Source organism: Bombina bombina, chromosome 2 (genome assembly GCF_027579735.1).
Source record: "Bombina bombina isolate aBomBom1 chromosome 2, aBomBom1.pri, whole genome shotgun sequence".
Classification (NCBI taxonomy): Eukaryota; Metazoa; Chordata; class Amphibia; order Anura; family Bombinatoridae; genus Bombina; species Bombina bombina.
This window is the reverse complement of record NC_069500.1, coordinates 406,846,504-406,865,243: the sequence shown is the minus strand read 5'-3', so window position 1 is coordinate 406,865,243 and position 18,740 is coordinate 406,846,504. Positions and strand designations below refer to the sequence as shown.

The following is an 18,740-nucleotide window of genomic DNA, read 5'->3' as shown; positions in this document are numbered from 1 at the left end:
ACTTTTACAGAGTAATTCCGGTGAAATACCATCCCCAGAATACTAAAATGTAGAGTATACATACATGTTCATTATAACGGTATGGCAGGATTTTCTCATCAATTCCATTCAGAAAATAAAAACTGCTACATACCTCAATGCAGATTCAACTGCCCGCTGTCCCCTGATCTGAAGTTTTTACCTCCCTCAGATGGCCGAGAAACAGCAATATGATCTTAACTACTCCGGTTAAAATCATAAGAAAAACTCTGGTAGATTCTTCTTCAAACTCTGCCAGAGAGGTAATAACACGCTCCGGTGCTATTGTAAAATAACAAACTTTTGATTGAAGTTCTAAAAACTAAGTATAATCACCATAGTCCTCTCACACCTCCTATCTAGTCTTTGGGTGCAAGAGAATGACTGGAGGTGACGTAGAGGGGAGGAGCTATATAGCAACTCTGCTGGGTGAATCCTCTTGCACTTCCTGTAGGGGAGCAGATAATATCCCAGAAGTAATGATGACCCGTGGACTGATCACACATAACAGAAGAAATAAAATCTGCACTTACCTCCATGCTGAGCGACAGCATGACCGGTCTCACAGGATCAAGAGGTCTTCTCCTTCCTGCAGTTCTGTGGACACATACAGGGCCTTAGTTAACATCTGCTAAGACCATCATCTGAAGGGCAGCAATCAGTATGGGAGGTGCAGTGAGAGTAAAGCCACCTACCTGTAGCTCTAACCTAGAGGCTGACAAGGAATACGGCTACACCCTGTAATAAAAGCACTCATAGGCACCATTTTAAAAATAACAAACTCTGGATTGAAGAATCTAACTAACACTTCACTTTACCTCTTCCTATCACTAACACAGGCAAAGAGAATGACTGGAGTGGGAGGGAAGGGAGGAGCTATATATACAGCTCTGCTGTGGTGCTCTTTGCCTCCTCCTGCTGACCAAGAGGCGTAATCCCACAAGGATGAAATCCGTGGACTCATCGTATCTTAAAAAAGAAATTGAGTTAGCCGATTATAGACTAGTCGTTCCAATAATTTTGAAGCAAAGGGAAGTAAGGAGACCAGTCGATAGTTAGAAGGTGAGGAGGGGGTCAAGCGAGGGCTTTTTTAGGATTGGTATGATTGATGCATGCTTGAATGTGTCAGGAAATGTGCCAGTGGTGAGAAATTGGTTAAAGAGATTAGTTAGGGTAAGGGTTAGTGAAGCAGAGAGAGAGGGAATAAGTCGTGAAGGAATAGAGTCAAGTGGGCAGGTTGTGAGATGAGCCAAGGATAGGAGTGCAGAGACTTCTTCCTCTGTTACAGGAGGGAAGTAGCATAGATTTTTGTTAATAGAAGGGGTGGGTAGGATTGCTGGGTTTGAGGAGTGTGAGGTGCAGATCTCTTTTCTAATGGTGTCAATTTTATTTTTGAAGTATTCCGCAATAATCTGAGCAGTGAGGTTGGTAGTGGGTGGGGGGCATGCGGATGTAGAAGGGAGTTAAAGGTTGAGAACAGCTTTCTGGGGTTGGATGCGTGAGATGACACAAGAGAGAGAAATAGAAAGAGAGAGAAATAGACTTGTTTGGCCAAGCTGAGCGCAGAGTTGCAGGAATTAAGGGTGAATTTATAATGCTGGAAATCAGCACAGGTGCGTGATTTCCTCCACTGCCGTTCAGCAGCCCGTGAGCATCGCTGAATATATCTGCTCTGTTTAGTGTGCCACGGTTGCCGTTGAGTGATTGATGTACATCGAAGAGTGGAGGGTGCAGTTTTGTCAAGTGTTGATTGTAGTGCCGAATTATACTGTAGAGTCACAAGGTTTGGACAAAAGAGGGATGAAATGTCAGAGAGCAGAGGACTCAGTTTAGTGAAAAAGTCTGTGAGATCCAAGTCATTTAAATTCCTGTAAGGTAGCAGTTTTTTGGGGGCTTGCAAAGATGTAGCAGGTAGAGTAAGAGAGAAAGTTAGTAGATGGTGGTCAGAGAGGAAAGTGGAGGTTAAGGGAGTTTGAAACATCACAGAGATTTGTGAAGAGCAGGTCTATGGGAGTTGCCTTCACGGTGTGTTGGAGATGTTGTCCATTGGGACAGGCCTAAAGAGGTGGTAAGGGATAGAAGTTTAGAGGCAGCAGGCATGTTAGGATTATCAAGGGGTATGTTGAAGTCCCCTAAGATGAGAGAAGGGACATTACAAGAGAGAAAATGTGGAAGCCAGGCTTCAAAGTGGTCCAGAAATTGTGATGCTGGGCCAGGGGGCGGATAGATAACTGCAACATGAAGAGCTATAGGGGAGAAGAGGCGGATAGCGTGAACTTCAAAAGATGAGAAGGAAAGAGAGGGGGGTGAAGGAATGCCGTGAAAGGTACTGTGTGGAGACAAGAGAATTCCTACTTCTCCTCCTTGTTTGTCTCCAGGCCTGGGAGTGTGACTGAAATGCAGGCCACCATAGGACAGAGAGGCTACAGCAGTTGAGTTAGAGGAGGAAAGCCAAGTTTCAATGAGGGCGAACAGGTTAAGTGAACATGAAATAATTAGGTTGTGAATAGATGTAAGCTTATTACATACCGAGCGTGCATTCCAAAGGGCACACGAGAATTGGGGTGTACTAATAAAGGTGCAGTTAATGAGGTTTAGAGGGTAACGTGGGCAAGGTGTATGAGGTGTCATTTGGGGTATCTGAGGGAAGCAGAGGGTGGACCTGGGTTAGGCGAGACATCCCCAGCTGCAAGAAGAAGAAAGATGGTGAGTGAAAGGAGATGAGAATGTGTCTTATGTGAGTGTTTAAGTTTAGGATCAGTGAAGCATGGCTGGCTGAGGGGTACAAAATAGAAAAGGGTCTTATTTTTCATCTCTTCCCTTTACCTGAAGGGGATGGTGTCTTATATTTGTTGCAGGTCCCATGATCAGGATAATGTTGCCCCCTCTCACTTTCTTCCCTATTCCTCAAATATGTATCCAATTTCCCCAGACCTTCAGAAGAAGAAAGGTCTGTAAAACAGTCCAGAAAAGCCCAATATTCCACCCAGGGTACATCCAACTCGTGAGCCAGCTCTCTAAAATGTAAACCAAGAAAAACAACATTAGTGTAAGAAAAGATAAAAATCAAACACCAAAGAAACAAAATGACCTTAAACTCACATCTTGTCTGCTCTATCAAAATGTCTTGTGGTGCCATTTTTTTTTTTTAAATGGATGTTACTACAACAAACAAAACAACTTCCCCAGTAGGATTTGTCCCTGTCAGTCAGTAAGCCAAGAAACAATTATGCACTAACTGATAATTTTATAATTTATGAACCCCAAAAGGCATTTTTACTGCTCCTTCATTATAGAGTAATAATTAATAAGCTTTTATTACAATAAATGGACTTTTACAATTAAGGTACCATGACTACCAAAATAGGGAGGATTATGTTTAAGGGACATTAAAAATTAAATAAATGCTAGATGCATTTATGTATTCAAAGAGAAAATTGGTCTGAAAATAAAATGCAGATGAATTTTAAAAAAACGTATAAAACACTGAATAGTTTTCATAAACTAATGGGTGCCGCCATGCTACTAGAATAAAGAATCTAAGTCATCTTACCTTCCAACTCTTTCTGTTCCCCTCTCTGAATCAGTTTTTCGGAGGTTGTGGAAGAAGCTTGCTCTTTCCCTCGGGGGGGTTTTCCATAGTTTCCTAAAATCCTCTGCCTGAGAAAAAAAAAGGCAATAAACACCAACTGTTTTTTGAACGCAGACCTAAAAATATATTCTTAATATGCTTCCACTGACGACTTATACTAGCTGCAGAGTATTAAATATCTGGAAAAACAAACATAATTTTGCTTACCCGATAAATTCCTTTCTTTCTCGGTGGTAAGAATCCACAAAATCCTTACTCATGGGAGTTCAATTCCTGGCCACCAGGAGAAGGCAAAGGCATCCCACAGCAAAGCTTTAAGTATCCCTCCTACTTCCCTCTCTCTCCCAGTGGTAAGCATAGAGAAGAAAAGGAGCAAGTAGTAAGAAAGACTGTAGGGTAAAGAGGTGCAAATTAGAACTGCCACCAACTAAGAAAAAACAGAATTTATGTTTACCTGATTAATTACTTTCTCCAACGGTGTGTCCGGTCCACGGCGTCATCCTTACTTGTGGGATATTCTCTTCCCCAACAGGAAATGGCAAAGAGCCCAGCAAAGCTGGTCACATGATCCCTCCTAGGCTCCGCCTACCCCAGTCATTCGACCGACGTTAAGGAGGAATATTTGCATAGGAGAAACCATATGTTACCGTGGTGACTGTAGTTAAAGAAAATAAATTATCAGACCTGATTAAAAAAACCAGGGCGGGCCGTGGACCGGACACACCGTTGGAGAAAGTAATTTATCAGGTAAACATAAATTCTGTTTTCTCCAACATAGGTGTGTCCGGTCCACGGCGTCATCCTTACTTGTGGGAACCAATACCAAAGCTTTAGGACACGGATGAAGGGAGGGAGCAAATCAGGTCACCTAAATGGAAGGCACCACGGCTTGCAAAACCTTTCTCCCAAAAATAGCCTCAGAAGAAGCAAAAGTATCAAATTTGTAAAATTTAGAAAAAGCGTGCAGTGAAGACCAAGTCGCTGCCTTACATATCTGATCAACAGAAGCCTCGTTCTTGAAGGCCCATGTGGAAGCCACAGCCCTAGTGGAGTGAGCTGTGATTCTTTCAGGAGGCTGCCGTCCGGCAGTCTCATAAGCCAATCGGATAATGCTTTTAATCCAGAAGGAGAGAGAGGTAGAAGTTGCTTTTTGACCTCTCCGTTTACCAGAATAAACAACAAACAAAGACAAAGTTTGTCTGAAATCCTTAGTAGCTGCTAAGTAAAATTTGAGAGCACGAACTACATCCAAGTTGTGCAACAAACGTTCCTTCTTTGAAACTGGATTAGGACACAAAGAAGGCACAACTATCTCCTGGTTAATGTTTTTGTTAGAAACAACTTTTGGAAGAAAACCAGGTTTAGTACGCAAAACCACCTTATCTGCATGGAACACCAGATAAGGAGAAGAACACTGCAGAGCAGATAATTCTGAAACTCTTCTAGCAGAAGAAATTGCAACCAAAAACAAAACTTTCCAAGATAATAACTTAATATCAACGGAATGTAAGGGTTCAAACGGAACCCCCTGAAGAACTGAAAGAACTAGGTTGAGACTCCAAGGAGGAGTCAAAATTTTGTAAACAGGCTTGATTCTAACCAGAGCCTGAACAAAGGCTAGAACATCTGGCACAGCTGCCAGCTTTTTGTGAAGAAACACAGACAAGGCAGAAATCTGTCCCATCAAGGAACTTGCAGATAATCCTTTTTCCAATCCTTCTCGAAGGAAGGATAGACTCTTAGGAATCTTAACCTTGTCCCAAGGGAATCCTGCAGATTCACACCAACAGATATACCAAATTATGTGGTAATTTTTCTGGTTACAGGCTTTCAGGCCTGAACAAGAGTATTAATAACAGAATCTGAGAACCCTCGCTTTGATAAGATCAAGCGTTCAATCTCCAAGCAGTCAGCTGGAGTGGGTCGAACGGACCTAGAACAAGAAGGTCTCTCAAAGGTAGCTTCCATGGTGGAGCCGATGACATATTCAACAGATCTGCATACCAAGTCCTGCGTGGCCACGCAGGAGCTATCAAAATCACCGACGCCCTCTCCTGATTGATCCTGGCTACCAGCCTGGGGATGAGAGGAAACGGCGGGAACACATAAGCTAGTTTGAAGGTCCAAGGTGCTACTAGTGCATCCACTAGAGCCGCCTTGGGATCCCTGGATCTGTACCCGTAGTAAGGAACTCTGAAGTTCTGACGAGAGGCCATCAGATCCATGTCTGGAATGCCCCACGGTTGAGTGACTTGGGCAAAGATTTCCGGATGGAGTTCCCACTCCCCCGGATGCAATGTCTGACGACTCAGAAAATCCGCTTCCCAATTTTCCACTCCTGGGATGTGGATAGCAGACAGGTGGCAGGAGTGAGACTCCGCCCATAGAATAATTTTGGTCACTTCTTCCATCGCTAGGGAACTCCTTGTTCCCCCCTGATGGTTGATGTATGAACTTGGCCCTCGCTAGCTGAGGCCAAGCTTTGAGAGCATTGAATATCGCTCTCAGTTCCAGAATATTTATCGGTAGAAGAGATTCTACCCGAGACCAAAGACCCTGAGCTTTCAGGGATCCCCAGACCGCGCCCCAGCCCATCAGACTGGCGTCGGTCGTGACAATGACCCACTCTGGTCTGCGGAAGGTCATCCCTTGTGACAGGTTGTCCAGGGACAGCCACCAACGGAATGAGTCTCTGGTCCTCTGATTTACTTGTATCTTCGGAGACAAGTCTGAATAGTCCCCATTCCACTGACTGAGCATGAACAGTTGTAATGGTCTTAGATGAATGCGCACAAAAGGAACTATGTCCATTGCCGCTACCATCAAACCTATCACTTCCATGCACTGCGCTATGGAAGGAAGAGGAACGGAATGAAGTATCCGACAAGAGTCTAGAAGTTTTGTTTTTCTGGCTTCTGTCAGAAAAATCCTCATTTCTAAGGAGTCTATTATAGTTCCCAAGAAGGGAACCCTCGTTGACGGAGATAGAGAACTCTTTTCCACGTTCACTTTCCATCCGTGAGATCTGAGAAAGGCCAGGACAATGTCCGTGTGAGCCTTTACTTGAGGAAGGGACGACGCTCGAATCAGAATGTCGTCCAAGTAAGGTACTACAGCAATGCCCCTTGGTCTTAGCACCGCCAGAAGGGACCCTAGTACCTATGAGAAAATCCTAGGAGCAGTGGCTAATCCGAAAGAAAATGCCACGAACTGGAAATGCTTGTCCAGGAATGCAAACCTTAGGAACCGATGATGTTCCTTGTGGATAGGAATATGTAGATACGCATCCTTGAAATCCACCTTGGTCATGAATTGACCTTCCTGGATGGAAGGAAGAAGTGTTTGAATGGTTTCCATCTTGAACGATGGAACCTTGAGAAACTTGTTCAAGATCTTGAGATCTAAGATTGGTCTGAACGTTCCCTCTTTTTTGGGAACTATGAACAGATTGGAGTAGAACCCCATCCCTTGTTCTCCTAATGGAACAGGATGAATCACTCCCATTTTTAGCAGGTCTTCTACCCAATGTAAGAATGCCTGTCTTCTTATGTGGTCTGAAGACAACTGAGACCTGTGGAACCTCCCCCTTGGAGGAAGCCCCTTGAACTCCAGAGAATAACCTTGGGAGACTATTTCTAGCGCCCAAGGATCCAGAACATCTCTTGCCCAAGCCTGAGCGAAGAGAGAGAGTCTGCCCCCCACCAGATCCGGTCCCGGATCGGGGGCCCGCATTTCATGCTGTCTTGGTAGCAGTGGCAGGTTTCCTGGCCTGCTTTCCTTTGCTCCAGCCTTGCATAGGTCTCCAGGCTGGATTGGCTTGAGAAGTATTACCTTCCTGCTTAGAGGACGTAGCCCTTGGGGCTGATCCGTTTCTGCGAAAGGGACGAAACTTAGGTTTATTTTTGGTCTTGAAAAGACCTATCCTGAGGAAGGGCGTGGCCCTTGCCCCCAGTGATATCAGAGATAATCTCTTTCAAGTCAGGGCCAAAGAGTGTTTTCCCCTTGAAAGGAATGTCAAGCAATTTGTTCTTGGAAGACGCATCCGCTGCCCAAGATTTTAACCAAAGCGCTCTGCGCCACAATAGCAAACCCAGAATTTTTTCGCCGCTAACCTAGCCAATTGCAAGGTGGCGTCTAGGGTGAAAGAATTAGCCAATTTAAGAGCACGAATTCTGTCCATAATCTCCTCATAAGAAGAAGAATTACTAATAATCGCCTTTCCTAGCTCATCAAACTAGAAACACGCGGCTGCAGTGACAGGGACAATGCATGCAATTGGTTGTAGAAGGGAACCTTGCTGAACAAACATCTTTAGCAGACCTTCTAATTTTTTATCCATAGGATCTTGGAAAGCACAACTATCTTCTATGGGTATAGTGGCGCGCTTGTGTAGAGTAGAAACCGCCCCCTCGACCTTGGGGACTGTCTGCCATCAGTCCTTTCTGGGGTCGACTATAGGAAAACAATTTTATAAATATGGGGGGAGGTACTAAAGGTATACCGGGCCTGTCCCATTCTTTACTAACAATGTACGCCACCCGCTTGGATATAGGAAAAGCTTCGGGGGGCCCCGGGGCCTCTAAGAACTTTTCCATTTTACATAGTGGTTCTGGAATGACCAGATAATCACAATCATCCAAATTGGATAACACCTCCTTAAGCAGAGCGCGGAGATGTTCCAACTTAAATTTAAAAGTAATCACATCAGGTTCAGCTTGTTGAGAAATGTTTCCTGAATCTGAAATTTCTCCCTCAGACAAAACCTCCCTGGCCCCCTCAGACTGGTGTAGGGGCCCTTCAGAAACCATATCATCAGCGTTCTCATGCTCTACAGAATTTTCTAAAACAGAGCAGTCGCGCTTTCGCTGATAAGTGGGCATATTGGCTAAAATGTTTTTGATAGAATTATCCATTACAGCCGTTAAATGTTGCATAGTAAGGAGTATTGGCGCACTAGATGTACTAGGGGCCTCCTGTATGGGCAAGACTGGTGTAGACGAAGGAGGGGATGATGCAGTACCATGCTTACTCCCCTCACTTGAGGAATCATCTTGGGCATCATTTTTACTAAATTTTTTTATGACATAAAATACATATAGTTAAATGAGAAGGAACCTTGGTTTCCCCACAGTCAGAACACAATCTATCTGGTAGTTCAGACATGTTAAACAGGCATAAACTTGATAACAAAGCACAAAAAACGTTTTAAAATAAAACCGTTACTGTCACTTTAAATTTTAAACTAAACACACTTTATTACTGCAATTGCGAAAAAGTATGAAGGAATTGTTCAAAATTCACCAAAATTTCACCACAGTGTCTTAAAGCCTTAAAAGTATTGCACACCAAATTTGGAAGCTTTAACCCTTAAAATAACGGAACCGGAGCCGTTTTTATATTTAACCCCTTTACAGTCCCTGGAATCTGCTTTGCTGAGACCCAACCAAGCCCAAAGGGGAATACGATACCAAATGATGCCTTCAGAAAGACTTTTCTATGTATCAGAGCTCCACACACATGCAGCTGCATGCCATGCTGTCCTCAAAAACAAGTGCGCCATACCGGCGCGAAAATGAGGCTCTGACTATGATTAGGGAAAGCCCCTAAAGAATAAGGTGTCTAAAACAGTGCCTGCCGATATAATCATATCAAAATACCCAGAATAAATGATTCCTCAAGACTAAATATGTGTTAATAATGAATCGATTTAGCCCAGAAAAAGTCTACAGTCCTAATAAGCCCTTGTGAAGCCCTTATTTACTATCTTAATAAACATGGCTTACCGGATCCCATAGGGAAAATGACAGCTTCCAGCATTACATCGTCTTGTTAGAATGTGTCATACCTCAAGCAGTAAGAGACTGCACACTGTTCCCCCAACTGAAGTTAATTGCTCTCAACAGTCCTGTGTGGAACAGCCATGGATTTTAGTTACGGTGCTAAAATCATTTTCCTCATACAAACAGAAATCTTCATCTCTTTTCTGTTTCTGAGTAAATAGTACATACCAGCACTATTTTAAAATAACAAACTCTTGATTGAATAATAAAAACTACAGTTAAACACTAAAAAACTCTAAGCCATCTCCGTGGAGATGTTGCCTGTACAACGGCAAAGAGAATGACTGGGGTAGGCGGAGCCTAGGAGGGATCATGTGACCAGCTTTGCTGGGCTCTTTGCCATTTCCTGTTGGGGAAGAGAATATCCCACAAGTAAGGATGACGCCGTGGACCGGACACACCTATGTTGGAGAAACTGAGTTGTTTTGTGGACTCTTACCACCAAGAAAGAAAGGAATTTATCAGATACGTATAAATTATGTTTTCTTTCTAGGTGTTAAGAGTCCACAAAATCCTTACTTGTGGGACCCAAAACCCAAGCTAAGGAGTCAAATGAAAATGGGTGGGAAAACAAGAAAAGGCAGGCACCTAATTACCATAAACAATTAACTGAAAACCTTCAAAACAAAACCTGATAAATAAAACTTAGCAAAAATATGACCTAACAAACAAGATGCAGACCTTGCAATTTGTTCTACTAAAAACCTAATTTTGCAAATCCCCAGAATGAAGAGCAGAACCAGAATATATATAGGTTATGCATAGGGACAAATAGTGGATAGTATGAACACTGAATAACCCTATACAAAACTACAAAAGGAAAACAAAAAAAACAACAAAAAAAAAAACAGGCCTCAATTGACAAAGACCTAAACAAAAGCCTGAAAAATCATGAGATATGCAAAAACTCCTATGCAATAAGGTCGGAAGGGCCCAAAATAAGAAGCCCTAGAATGCTGGACCATAAGCCCTCAACTAAATCCTGAAGGAATGGAAATATGAACGTATGCTAAAGAATGCTACACATATCCACGAACTGTGTACTGGAAAGAGACATTTCCACTCTACATAGAGACAGAGAGACCAGAACAGGCCTGAAATAATTATAACTGATGCAGGTACAACTCTGTCGAAAAGAGGTCAATCTCCAAACCAATAAGGTTACAGGCTGAAAATTGGAAAAAGCACAGACCCAAGGGGAACATGAACACTGGTCACATAGATTAAAATCAGAAGCTATGCTGACTGAGCTAAGATACCCTTAAGCAAGCAACTCTGAAGGAAAAAAAACAAACAAAAAAAACCATGGCAGAGCAAAAAAACATCTGGCCCAGATCCGCACATTGCAGTCTCCGAAGACAAGCAGGGTCAAATAATATCTTGTAAATATTCCTGCTGGAGCACCCTCAGAATAGGAACAAATTGATCCAACAATTAATCAGCTGATAAAATCAAGGAACTGCTAGGGTGATCACCACAGTGGCAGAGAATCTCACAACATTTATCCATATCTAGGAAATGAGAGGATCAGGAAGATCCCAGTAATGTAAGAATTAGATTAACATCTTTAAAGTTACTCTTCTTTCTAAGGAAGATTTCTAACAGCTCAGAAGAAACTCTTCCCAGACCTAGAAATTATTAAGAAGAAATTCCAGACCCCTGAATTATTGGTAGGATGAAAACCAGTTTTAGTGATAGATCCAATGGCACTACTTATTGAAAGTGACAACGTTCCCTTATATGTTTACGCTAGATTCGCGAATATGTCTAGGGGTTGGTGCTTGTACTAGTGAAACTTGACAAGATAATCAGTGGAGAACTGAAAAAAGAAGTACAAATATAGCACTCGCAAGATAGCCAAACCAGTACTGAAATCTATCAGCAGAGGTAATGGTATATAAGAGTACAGGTGGCCCTCATTTTACAACGGTTCAATTTACACCGTTTCAGAATAACAACCTTTTTTCCAGTTATGTGACTGCTATTAAAAAGCATTGAGAAGCAGTTCATTTATTAAAATAGCCAGTAGGTGGAGCTGTCCGCCTGTGTTGCAGCAAAGCCAAGCAAGCTGAAATTAATCAGTTTAACCAGACCTGAGCTATCAAGCAGATTTCAAAGGAACAAGATCTTCCTGTCTATAAATCAGTCCAGATTGGGATGCATAGAAAGAACTGTTTGCAGAAAAATGCAAGTGAAGTCTGTGTTGTGCGATTATTTTATTAGGTTTATAATGATGTTTAGCAAATGTTTTTGTTCATTTAACTTAGTTTAATTATATATTCTGTGTTGTGTGATTATTTTATTAGGTTTATAATGCTGTTTAGCATTTAAAGTCTTCATTTCAAAGCTTTAAAAATAATGTATTAGGTGTTACTTATGACAATTTTGAGAGGGGCCTGGAACCTGCCTCACTAGCCATTGACTTACATTATAAACTGGGTTTCAATTTACAACAGTTTCAATTTACAACCATTCCTTCTGGAACCTAACCCCGGCGTAAACTGAGGGCTACCTGTATATCGCCGATCTGAAAAGGGAGGTAGAAGATGAATCCCTACGACCGATAACAGAGAACCCTTGAAAAAATTTCCCCCGAGGGAAACCATAAAAATTCAATAGGCGATACTCTCTTCACATCCCTCTGACACTGTACTCTGAGAGGAATTGGGCTTCAGAATGCTTAGAAGCACTTATCGAAGAAATCATAAAAACCAAGCACAAACTTACTTCACCACCTCCATAGGAGGCAAAGTTTGTAAAACTGAATTGTGGGTGTGGTGAGGGGTGTATTTATAGGCATTTTGATGTTTGGGAAACTTTGCCCCTCCTGGTAGGATTGTATATCCTACACGTCACTAGCTCATGGACTCTTGCCAATAACATGAAAGAAATCAGACCCTTCAGGGCACCGACTGACAAACCCTTCTCCAGACCATCCTGGAGAAAGGACAAAATTCTAGGAATCCTGACTCTGTTGATGGGAATCCAAGGGTTCCTCGTGGAGTAATTAGATATTTACACCATAACTTAAGGCAATCTCTCTAGCAACTGACAAGCGAGCCCGAGTCATGGTCTCAATGACCTATTCAGAAAAACCCACGCATAGACAAAACTAAGTATTTAATCTCCAAGTGGACGTCAGAAGTGAGACTTGATACAGGAAGGACCCTGAATCAGAAGGTCCTTCCTCAGAGGCAGTCTCTAAGGAAGAGAGACTATATATTCACTAGGTATGCATACTAGATCCTGTGATGTTACGTAGAGGCTACGAAAACCACTGACGCTCTCTCCTGTTGAATTTGAGCAATGACTCGTAGAAGGAGAGCAAAAAGAGGAAAGAGGAAAAAGGAATGCAAGACTGAATTCCAAGAAATGCCAGAACATCTATCAGGGCGGTCAGCGGATCACTTGACTATGAACCGTACCTTGGAAACGTGGCCTTCTGCCAAACCGCCTTCAGAAGTAAATTCCAGAACCCCCCATTTAAAGATCTACCTAGAGAACACCTCCGGATGGAGAGCCCACTCCCAGAGATAAAATATCTGACTGTTCAGAAATCCGATACCTAATAGTCCACCCCTGGAAAGTGGATGACAGAAAGCAATTATGAGTTTCCGCCCACCGAACAATCCACGTCACTTCCAGCATGGCAAAGGAACTCCGCATTCCTCCCTAGTGGTTGAAAAAAACCATTGAGGTGAGGTCTAGAGAAGCACAATGCTTTAGATGTGCACAATCCACAAATGCATGGTAAGACAATGCAACAGCACCTAGTCAGCAACAAAAGAGTAGTAAATTTCGAAGTTATGCCTTTTACCACTCCCACTGCACCCTGTGATAGCCATCAGCCAATCACAAATGCATAAAGTATATTCTAAAAATTCTCGCACATACTCAGGAGATTGGTGACTCAAAAAGAGTAAACATAAAAAGACCAAGCACATCTTGTTAATGGGAGTAAATTGGAAAGTTGTTTAAAAACGGCATGCACCATTTGAATCATTAAGAGACTCCGTAAATGAAAAATTCCTTAAAAAAGTGCAGGAAACCCAGAGCCTCAAAAGAATATCATAAATAACAGGAACTTAAATATATGAATATCCTGTAAAATATGATTGCCATAAGGAGTATACCAAGGTACAGCAAGGTATAACGGTAGTATAAGTAATGGGACACTGTCCATATACTAAGGTATACTATTGTAAAACTTAATTAACAGTACTACCAGATATGAAGCGCACAGTAGCAATATTGCACAAATAAAATATAGTTTTGCACAAAATAAAACATAAGTAGTACAAAATATGGGAAATACTGAAGTATCTGCATACAAAGAAGTAGTAGAAAAAACAGAATTTATGTTTACCTGATAAATTTCTTTCTCCAACGGTGTGTCCGGTCCACGGCGTCATCCTTACTTGTGGGATATTCTCTTCCCCAACAGGAAATGGCAAAGAGCCCAGCAAAGCTGGTCACATGATCCCTCCTAGGCTCCGCCTACCCCAGTCATTCTCTTTGCCGTTGTACAGGCAACATCTCCACGGAGATGGCTTAGAGTTTTTTAGTGTTTAACTGTAGTTTTTCATTATTCAATCAAGAGTTTGTTATTTTCAAATAGTGCTGGTACGTACTATTTACTCAGAAACAGAAAAGAGATGAAGAATTCTGTTTGTATGAGGAAAATGATTTTAGCAACCGTAACTAAAATCCATGGCTGTTCCACACAGGACTGTTGAGAGCAATTAACTTCAGTTGGGGGAACAGTTTGCAGTCCTTTGCTGCTTGAGGTATGACACATTCTAACAAGACGATGTAATGCTGGAAGCTGTCATTTTCCCTATGGGATCCGGTAAGCCATGTTTATTACGATCGTAAATAAGGGCTTCACAAGGGCTTATTTAGACTGTAGACCTTTTTTGGGCTAAATCGATTGATATTAACACTTATTTAGCCTTGAGGAATCATTTATTCTGGGTATTTTGATATAATAATATCGGCAGGCATTGTTTTAGACACCTTATTCTTTAGGGGCTTTCCCAAAGCATAGGCAGAGTCTCATTTTCGCGCCGGTGTTGCGCACTTGTTTTTGAGAGGCATGGCATGCAGTCGCATGTGAGAGGAGCTCTGATACTTATAAAAGACTTCTGAAGGCGTCATTTGGTATCGTATTCCCCTTTGGGTTTGGTTGGGTCTCAGCAAAGCAGATACCAGGGACTGTAAAGGGGTTAAAGCTTAAAACGGCTCCGGTTCCGTTATTTTAAGGGTTAAAGCTTCCAAAATTGGTGTGCAATATTTTCAAGGCTTTAAGACACTGTGGTGAAAGTTTGGTGAATTTTGAACAATTCCTTCATGTTTTTTCGCAATTGCAGTAATAAAGTGTGTTCAGTTTAAAATTTAAAGTGACAGTAACGGTTTTATTTCAAAACGTTTTTTGTACTTTCTTATCAAGTTTATGCCTGTTTAACATGTCTGAACTACCAGATAGACTGTGTTCTGAATGTGGGGAAGCCAGAATTCCTATTCATTTAAATAAATGTGATTTATGTGATAATGACAATGATGCCCAAGATGATTCCTCAAGTGAGGGGAGTAAGCATGGTACTGCATCATTCCCTCCTTCGTCTACACGAGTCTTGCCCACTCAGGAGGCCCCTAGTACATCTAGCGCGCCAATACTCCTTACTATGCAACAATTAACGGCTGTAATGGATAATTCTGTCAAAAACATTTTAGCCAAAATGAACCCTTGTCAGCGTAAGCGTGGATGCTCTGTTTTAGTTACTGAAGAGCATGACGACGCTGATATTAATATCTCTGAAGGGCCCCTAACCCAATCTGAGGGGGCCAGGGAGGTTTTGTCTGAGGGAGAAATTACTGATTTAGGGAACATTTCTCAGCAGGCTGAATCTGATGTGATTACATTTAAATTTAAATTGGAACATCTCCGCATTTTGCTTAAGGAGGTATTATCCACTCTGGATGATTGTGAAAATTTGGTCATCCCAGAGAAACTATGTAAAATGGACAAGTTCCTAGAGGTGCCGGGGCTCCCAGAAGCTTTTCCTATACCCAAGCGGGTGGCGGACATTGTTAATAAAGAATGGGAAAGGCCCGGTATTCCTTTCGTCCCTCCCCCCATATTTAAAAAATTGTTTCCTATGGTCGACCCCAGAAAGGACTTATGGCAGTCAGTCCCCAAGGTCGAGGGAGCGGTTTCTACTTTAAACAAACGCACCACTATTCCCATAGAGGATAGTTGTGCTTTCAAAGATCCTATGGATAAAAAATTAGAAGGTTTGCTTAAAAAGATGTTTGTTCAGCAGGGTTACCTTCTACAACCCATTTCATGCATTGTCCCTGTCACTACAGCCGCATATTTCTGGTTTGATGAACTGATTAAGGTGCTCGATAGTGACTCTCCTCCTTATGAGGAGATTATGGACAGAGTCAATGCTCTCAAATTGGCTAATTCTTTCACTCTAGACGCCTCTTTGCAATTGGCTAAGTTAGCGGCTAAGAATTCTGGGTTTGCTATTGTGGCGCGCAGAGCGCTTTGGTTGAAATCTTGGTCGGCTGATGCGTCTTCCAAGAACAAGCTACTAAACATTCCTTTCAAGGGGAAAACGCTGTTTGGTCCTGACTTGAAAGAGATTATCTCTGATATCACTGGGGGTAAGGGCCATGCCCTTCCTCAGGATCGGCCTTTCAAGGCAAAAAATAGACCTAATTTTCGTCCCTTTCGTAAAAACGGACCAGCCCAAGGTGCTACGTCCTCTAAGCAAGAGGGTAATACTTCTCAGGCCAAGCCAGCTTGGAGACCAATGCAAGGCTGGAACAAGGGAAAGCAGGTCAAGAAACCTGCCACTGCTACCAAGACAGCATGAAATATTGGCCCCCGATCCGGGACCGGATCTGGTGGGGGGCAGACTCTCTCTCTTCGCTCAGGCTTGGGCAAGAGATGTTCTGGATCCTTGGGCGCTAGAAATAGTCTCCCAGGGTTATCTTCTGGAATTCAAGGGACTTCCCCCAAGGGGGAGGTTCCACAGGTCTCAGTTGTCTTCAGACCACATAAAAAGACAGGCGTTCTTACATTGTGTAGAAGACCTGTTAAAAATGGGAGTGATTCATCCTGTTCCATTGAGAGAACAAGGGATGGGGTTCTACTCCAATCTGTTCATAGTTCCCAAAAAAGAGGGAACGTTCAGACCAATCCTAGATCTCAAGATCTTAAACAAATTTCTCAAGGTCCCATCGTTCAAGATGGAAACCATTCGAACTATCCTTCCTTCCATCCAGGAAGGTCAATTCATGACCACGGTGGATTTAAAGGATGCGTATCTACATATTCCTATCCACAAGGAACATCATCGGTTCCTAAGGTTTGCATTCCTGGACAAACATTACCAGTTCGTGGCGCTTCCTTTCGGATTAGCCACTGCTCCAAGGATTTTCACAAAGGTACTAGGGTCCCTTCTAGCGGTGCTAAGACCAAGGGGCATTGCAGTAGTACCTTACCTGGACGACATTCTGATTCAAGCGTCGTCCCTCCCTCGAGCAAAGGCTCACACGGACATCGTCCTGGCCTTTCTCAGATCTCACGGCTGGAAAGTGAACGTGGAAAAGAGTTCTCTATCCCCGTCAACAAGGGTTCCCTTCTTGGGAACAATTATAGACTCCTCAGAAATGAGGATTTTTCTAACAGAGGCCAGAAAGACAAAACTTCTGGACTCTTGTCGAATACTTCATTCCGTTCCTCTTCCTTCCGTAGCTCAGTGCATGGAAGTGATCGGGTTGATGGTAGCGGCAATGGACATAGTTCCTTTTGCGCGCATTCATCTAAGACCATTACAACTGTGCATGCTCAGTCAGTGGAATGGGGACTATACAGACTTGTCTCCAAAGATACAAGTAAATCAGAGGACCAGAGACTCACTCCGTTGGTGGCTGTCCCTGGACAACCTGTCACGAGGGATGACATTCCGCAGACCAGAGTGGGTCATTGTCACGACCGACGCCAGTCTGATGGGCTGGGGCGCGGTCTGGGGATCCCTGAAAGCTCAGGGTCTTTGGTCTCGGGAAGAATCTCTTCTACCGATAAATATTCTGGAACTGAGAGCGATATTCAATGCTCTCAAGGCTTGGCCTCAGCTAGCGAGGACCAAGTTCATACGGTTTCAATCAGACAACATGACGACTGTTGCGTACATCAACCATCAGGGGGGAACAAGGAGTTCCCTAGCGATGGAAGAAGTGACCAAGATTATTCTATGGGCGGAGTCTCACTCCTGCCACCTGTCTGCTATCCACATCCCGGGAGTGGAAAATTGGGAAGCGGATTTTCTGAGTCGTCAGACATTGCATCCGGGGGAGTGGGAACTCCATCCGGAAATCTTTGCCCAAGTCACTCAACTATGGGGCATTCCAGACATGGATCTGATGGCCTCTCGTCAGAACTTCAAAGTTCCTTGCTACGGGTCCAGATCCAGGGATCCCAAGGCGGCTCTAGTGGATGCACTAGTAGCACCTTGGACCTTCAAACTAGCTTATGTGTTCCCGCCGTTTCCTCTCATCCCCAGGCTGGTAGCCAGGATCAATCAGGAGAGGGCGTCGGTGATCTTGATAGCTCCTGCGTGGCCACGCAGGACTTGGTATGCAGATCTGGTGAATATGTCATCGGCTCCACCTTGGAAGCTACCTTTGAGACGAGACCTTCTTGTTCAGGGTCCGTTCGAACATCCGAATCTGGTTTCACTCCAGCTGACTGCTTGGAGATTGAACGCTTGATTTTATCGAAGCGAGGTTTCTCAGATTCTGTTATCGATACTCTTGTTCAGGCCAGAAAGCCTGTAACTAGAAAGATTTACCACAAAATTTGGAAAAAATATATCTGTTGGTGTGAATCTAAAGGATTCCCTTGGGACAAGGTTAAGATTCCTAGGATTCTATCCTTCCTTCAAGAAGGATTGGAAAAAGGATTATCGGCAAGTTCCCTGAAGGGACAGATTTCTGCCTTGTCGGTGTTACTTCACAAAAAACTGGCAGCTGTGCCAGATGTTCAAGCCTTTGTTCAGGCTCTGGTTAGAATCAAGCCTGTTTACAAACCTTTGACTCCTCCTTGGAGTCTCAATTTAGTTCTTTCAGTTCTTCAGGGGGTTCCGTTTGAACCCTTACATTCCGTTGATATTAAGTTATTATCTTGGAAAGTTTTGTTTTTAGTTGCAATTTCTTCTGCTAGAAGAGTTTCAGAATTATCTGCTCTGCAGTGTTCTCCTCCTTATCTGGTGTTCCAT

The 18,740-nt window shown here is 43.0% G+C and overlaps 1 protein-coding gene across 2 annotated transcripts in view; it reads right to left on the bottom strand.

Moving 5' to 3' along the window:
• Positions 1-18,740, bottom strand: part of ANKLE2 (ankyrin repeat and LEM domain containing 2) — a 263,181-nt gene that overhangs the window by 78,167 nt on the left and 166,274 nt on the right. For both annotated transcript variants that reach the window (XM_053701894.1, XM_053701893.1), the window contains exons 9-10: positions 3,572-3,678; positions 2,845-3,035 (exon numbers count right to left, since the gene is read on the bottom strand). In XM_053701894.1, the coding sequence (XP_053557869.1) occupies positions 2,845-3,035; positions 3,572-3,678 (298 nt within the window). The remainder of the gene's footprint in view (positions 1-2,844; positions 3,036-3,571; positions 3,679-18,740) is intronic.